The following is a 5926-nucleotide window of genomic DNA, read 5'->3' as shown; positions in this document are numbered from 1 at the left end:
ACATTTGAAAGGAGATTTGCGTTTTCCGTGATTGAGTTTTGAGATCATATTCTCATCAGGGAGCTAACAGTGTTTCTGTTCCTGAAATCAAATCCACCTGTTCACAGAGCAGAACCAGGTACAAAGTCAAACAGAATATGACCTACACACCATTACAGGTAAACAACAAAGCAATGCCAAATAAAGGGATTTCCAACATTAATCTTTGTCTAATGTGAGCACATAAAAAATAAAAATAAACTTTTTTAGCTTTTGTGTTCCACACCCCCTTATTAGTTAATGTGAAGTTAGTCAATGTTTAATCTTGTGGCTGTTTCCTCATGTTATTCAAATTAGTGAAGTAGATCTCATCATAAAAGGGCTGCGAGAAGAATTTCTGTAGTCCTGATGCAGTTGTGCACCAGTGAGCAGATGGTTCATTGGACAGAATGGCTCTACGAGAGGCAACACTTTTAGGAATAATTATTGTATTCTCAGGTTAGCTGATTTTAGATTACTTTAATAAATGATTTATATTATTTAATGTAATTAATTTATTACATTGACTATTATTTATTTAATATTATTTATCATCCATTTTTAAATTAATGTTTATTATTATTGTTTTAATTCTTACTTTTTAATATTGCCAGTCTTATGTATTATGGCTAGACATAAATGGTACAATTTTTAAAAAAATTAAGTGAAGACATTTAATTGGATTTTCATCTTGTTGAACTTTTTCTGCTTTTATCTGCAGGCCACATTCACTCTGTGTTTACAGCTCAAAGTAAGGAAATATTGCATTGTATCTACTTGAATACATAATTGATCAAGTCCAGTTATATTAATAGCATGTCCAATGTCCAATATAACTGGGAAATTAGATTTTGCTTTGTTGTTTTATTTTGAGACAAATCACATGTTAAAGAAAGAAAGAAAGAAAGCTGTTGTCCACTTTGATCTTATTTATTTGGGTCTTATTTCAGATGTATGTAAGACGTATGGCAGCGGCATCTTTTATACATTCAACAAAACTGCATTTCATCTGAAGACCACATGTCCTGTAACGCTTACACGCTTCAGTCATGCTGGAGTGGACTGTCATATCATCGTCCAGCGTGGACCGAATGGCCTGATGGACAGAGTGGAGATCATTGTGAATAAAGTCACGACCCTCGTTCACAATAATACTGTGACAGTGGAAGGCAGCAGGTATGGGAGTCACATTTGTGACTAATATTTCGATTTTTGTTGTATAAAAGTTCAGAAAAGGGTTGTTCATGTTATTAAAAGAGCTTATAATGTTGTAATTATTATAGTATAGCATTGTAATAGTATTTCATTATAATAGCAGCTTTGTGTGCTACTAAATATCAGCACCCGCTCATATTTCCTTCTTTACATAATTTGTTTAATTTAGCAAATTGAAAATTTTGCTTAGAATTAAAATCACATATTTTCTGAATTGGGATTTTGCTAGAATAAACATATTATTAATAAAGCGAATACTTTTAGTTTCTATTTATACCATTTCATTCAATATACCATTGTGTAGCATGTAAATAAATATACTGACTACATTTTTAGTTTCTTGTTAATATATCCGCATTGAATTTTTGTCAATGTTTTCACAGAATTTCCCTTCCATACAACCACACCTATCAGCACGTGTTTCATTATGGAATCTATACCAGGCGCCAAAGCAAAGTTTTGCCATTGTCTGTCACATGGTACAGTGTAGCTAATGGTGTCAGTTCACTTTGGGTGAGTTACCATTAAAGACAATGGTCCGCAAGATTGCAAAATTTTTATGTAGCATTGTGGATAAGAATAAAAATATGTGATTACTATATTATAGCGACCCTGACCATACTGTATGTATTCTTTAAAGTGCCCCTATGAAATGAAAGGTAATGAAAGGTTCATATTTTGGTTTTAGGAGTCGCCAACAACAGGTTGACATGCATGCAAGGTCAAAAAACACTACCTTACTTGCTCAACGACTCACAAACGATTCGCTCAACGATTCATTTAATGTGAAAATTATGCAGTGAATGTTGTTAAATGTTAAATAGTATTTCTGTAGCTGTCCGTGCCGCAGTCTAAGATAACTATTAACAACCTTACCTTTTATTAAAAACGCAACCTTAGCACAATTAACCAAATTAAACTTAGAATTTTTTTGTGATATATTTGCATTTTATTTATAATTATTTGTGTAATTACACTAACAACATTATTTTTGAACATATGTGTATGACTCATTCCACAAATGATCATTCTGGCTTTCAGTTCCTTCGTGCATGGGCAATCTGAGGTTTGCTTATGCCATGCTGGCGTGTAACCATACCTGCCGTTCCCTCTCGGGCACTGATCCGACCTGTGAGGTGGTGGATGACCCTGTGGAGGGGTGTGGATGCACATCAGATACTCACTTGAGCAACCAACAGACCTGCAGCCCTCGCCCGCTGTGCAGCTGCCACCACCCAGGAGGCGACACACCTCCAGGTCCTGTGGTTATCGGTGGACGCCAATGTTAAGGATGAAAACATCTCAGTTCAAATAAATGTTTACAATTTTTTTTGTTTTTGCTGTGTATAAAATGTTTGTTTTGTATTACAGCTCGTGTGAAAATGGACAACTTAATTGTCCTAAAGTTTGCAGTGAGTGAAATCATCTTCTTACAGTTTAGAAAAACAACAACAAAAACACACTACACAGAATACTCAACCAGTGCATATAGCAACTTTTAGTATGTGTATTTAAACTGAATAGCCTTTGTGGAATTCTATGGCAGTTCTGAACACAGATCATTTATTTATAATACAAAATTAGACAAGACATCCTCCGTAGTTTTAATTCACTGTGATTTTTTTCAGCACAAATACTTTAAGAGTTTCAGAATGCACCTTATCCACAAAAATCTATGCAGTTTGCCTGCAATTAATGGTGTGATAATGCTGCATGCGTAATTCATCAAACTAGGTTTAAATACCCAAGCATTGTGTAGCTAAGCAGTATGTAGTTAGTCACTTTTTAGTGAACTCCACCCTTGAATTTTAAAGTAATGCAACACCTACTAATCTTGTGAACCATTAAAATTTGGAAATTTCATGATTCATTGCCAAATATTTCTATTGAGTGCTATTCCTATTTTCTAGATTGCACAGTGGGAAAGATTTGTGTGGATTGCGCACAAATACCAGTGGACACTGCCCATAGGACATGTGAAAGCTTGACCAAACCTGTTTGTCTAAAATTTGACATCTGTTATCAAATTGACAATTGTTATAGTGTTAATTTTCTGCAAGAGTTTAAGTGAAATTCCTCATATATATTCACAGAGTGAGGATAACAGCTGTATCAGTGGTTGTTATTGTCCAGATGGCCTTTTTGAAGATCATAACGGTGGTTGTGTGGCTCATGAAAACTGCACCTGTGAATTCAGCGGGAGGGTGTATGAAACTGGGCAGCGCGTGGAGACCAACTGTAAAATATGGTAAGAACCCTGTCTTCTAGCCTTGACCTTGGTTCACATATTTTAAAAGAATAATTTACCCACCTTCATGTCATTCCAAAGCCATAGGTTTTCCTTTTGTGGAATAAAAAAGGAGATATTTTAGAATATTCAAGATGCTCTTTTCCTGACTGGGAAAGTAAGTGGATATTAAGCTCTTAAAATTACAGCAACAACAACAAAAAAATCCTATTAAAAGTAGTCCATTCAGCTTGCGCATTATGTTTCAGGTCTTCTAAATTTGAGTTGATATTTACTAAAAATCTTCCTGTCCACTGTAGTGCTCAAATCTCACTTGTTCCTTTATATATTCGAACTTGGCACCTCAAGATTCTAAGCAATAACAAGTGTAAATGACATTTGAGAGCTTTAAGATTGTATGCTTTGAGATATCCTGGCCTGCAACATTACAATGAAGTAAAAATCACCTGATCACTGGATTTGAATTACATGATTTTGTGTCGCAGCACATGTAGAGGTGGTGAATGGTCTTGTATAGATGAGGCATGTTCAGGAGTATGTGAGGTGTTCGGAAATGGGCAGTATCACAACTTTGACTCCAAATGGTACAGATTCGATGGCCACTGTCAATACACCCTAGTGAAGGTGAGTGGTTGCAATGTGACAAATTATCTTTTCCAAAAGATTCTGTTTATGTACAGTATACTAGTAAAATTCACAAGTGCTGTAAAAAGTAGCACTCAACAATTGGCAAACATATTTAACTTCTAATACTTCTTGTATAAGGCTGCTGGTTCAACTGGGCAGTTTGCAGTTAAAACTGAGAGTGTTCCTTGTTGTGATGAGTCTTTGACATGTTCCCGCGCCATCTCAGTGGAGCTCTTAGTATTTATAACCATCACCATCTGTGAATATATAAATTGTTGTTGGATGTTGTCAATATTTTAACTTTCTATCAAGTAAAAATTAGAATGCACTCAGTTATGAAATTGTAATTGCTACAATTTATCACAAGCTTCAGTCTGGATCCAGAACACCTGAGAAGAGATGATGCAACCCCTCAGAGGACCTCAGATGATGCCAACCCTGAAACAACATACAGAACTACCACATTTTGCTATAAGTTTGATTGCATCATATAATGATTGCTGTTAATATTATTCATCGTCTGTTTTATTATGTTTTATATTGATTTTTCTGTACTGCTGGTTCGTCTGGTCAGAGGAGAACTGGCCCCCCGCCTGAGCCTGGTTTCTCCCAAGGTTTTTTCTCCATTCTGTCACTGATGGAGTTTTGGTTCCTTGCCGCTGTCGCCTCTGGCTTGCTTAGTTGGGGACACTTCATTTCCAGCGTTATCGTTGACATGATTGCAAAGATATTATTTAAACTGAACTAAGCTGGATGTTGACATCACTGAATTCAATGATGAACTGTCTTTAACTGAAAAATGAGTGTTTACTATTGTCATTTTGCATTATTGACACTATTTTCCTAATTAATACTGTTCAGTTGCTTTGTCACAATCTGTATTGTTAAAAGCGCTATATAAATAAAGTTGACTTGACTTGACTTGACTTAATTGGGATCCTAAGTTTGTCTTTTTTTGAACTAGTGTGTGAGTGCAAAGATGTGATGCGAAATCAAAGCTGGTTGTGTGGAGAAACATGGAGAGAGGATTGTGCTGATAAAGCCTGTAATGCTGGCGTGATTAAGGTAAAATCCATTACCTGTCCAACATCCACAATCAGGACTGATTGCCCTAGAGACAAGAAGTCTATGGTCAAAGATGAAGAAACTTGCTGTCAGAGCTTGGAGTGTGACTGTAAGTAAACTGACTTGTCATATACACATTGAAACCAGTGGTACTACTTGTTGGTGTGGCTATCTATTTGCTCAGACGATGGAAAATAAGAAGAGTGATGAGGATGCCATCACTCTTTCACAAAAGTTTGTATCATTCTATTTTTCCTGGTTTCTTTTTTAGGCCAGTGTCAGGTTTATGGAGACCCACACTAATCTCCTTCCAGGGGATCGCTTTTGACTTCATGGATAACTGCACCTACACTCTAGTGGAGGAACGAGTACTGCAGCACAGATTAAGCATTACTGTAGACAACTACTACTGTGTGCCGGAAATTGATAATTCCTGTTCCAGGGGAATCACATTAAAATACTGGAATAATATTGCCACACTTATGGTAACAGTTCACAGTAGAGGTATGTTTACAATGATTTAAAAAAAAGTGTTATTCTACTAATTTACGAATGTATTAGCCTCCCAGAGCCATACATTTGTATGGGGATAAAGTGTGGGCCCATATTTATCTTTATTCTAGCCAAAAGACAAGGACCAGTCTGTCTGTCTTATTGACATATAAGCAACTAAATACTTTTTGACTTTTTCTGTCAGCTTTTTTATTATCAATACCAAATTACATATACCATTATTTTTTAACCAAACATCCT

The 5926-nt window shown here is 35.8% G+C and overlaps 1 protein-coding gene across 1 annotated transcript; it reads left to right on the top strand.

Moving 5' to 3' along the window:
- The first annotated feature begins 395 nt into the window (after nucleotides 1-395).
- On the top strand, nucleotides 396-5109 carry LOC107573280 (mucin-2-like). Its single transcript, XM_016259706.1, has 11 exons — nucleotides 396-477; nucleotides 740-769; nucleotides 969-1194; nucleotides 1617-1746; nucleotides 1874-1892; nucleotides 2275-2517; nucleotides 2604-2638; nucleotides 3327-3481; nucleotides 3967-4105; nucleotides 4247-4345; nucleotides 5073-5109. The coding sequence occupies exons 1-11, from the start codon at nucleotides 429-431 to the stop codon at nucleotides 5091-5093; spliced, it is 1146 nt and encodes a 381-aa protein (XP_016115192.1). The 5' UTR covers nucleotides 396-428; the 3' UTR covers nucleotides 5094-5109.
- Nucleotides 5110-5926: the final 817 nt, after the last annotated feature.

This window comes from Sinocyclocheilus grahami, unplaced genomic scaffold, assembly GCF_001515645.1.
Source record: "Sinocyclocheilus grahami isolate Dianchi unplaced genomic scaffold, SAMN03320097.WGS_v1.1 scaffold1910.1, whole genome shotgun sequence".
In the NCBI taxonomy this organism is placed as follows: domain Eukaryota; kingdom Metazoa; phylum Chordata; class Actinopteri; order Cypriniformes; family Cyprinidae; genus Sinocyclocheilus; species Sinocyclocheilus grahami.
The sequence above is the reverse complement of the archived record's forward strand: the minus strand, read 5'-3'. Positions and strand labels throughout refer to the sequence as shown.

Coding starts and splice junctions, on each gene's coding strand:
- LOC107573280 (XM_016259706.1), top strand. CDS start 429: ATGGCTCTACGAGAGGCAACACTTTTAGGAATAATTATTGTATTCTCA. Junction 1,195..1,616: donor GTGACAGTGGAAGGCAGCAG/GTATGGGAGTCA, acceptor ATGTTTTCACAG/AATTTCCCTTCCATACAACC. Junction 2,518..2,603: donor GGTTATCGGTGGACGCCAAT/GTTAAGGATGAA, acceptor TTTTGTATTACA/GCTCGTGTGAAAATGGACAA.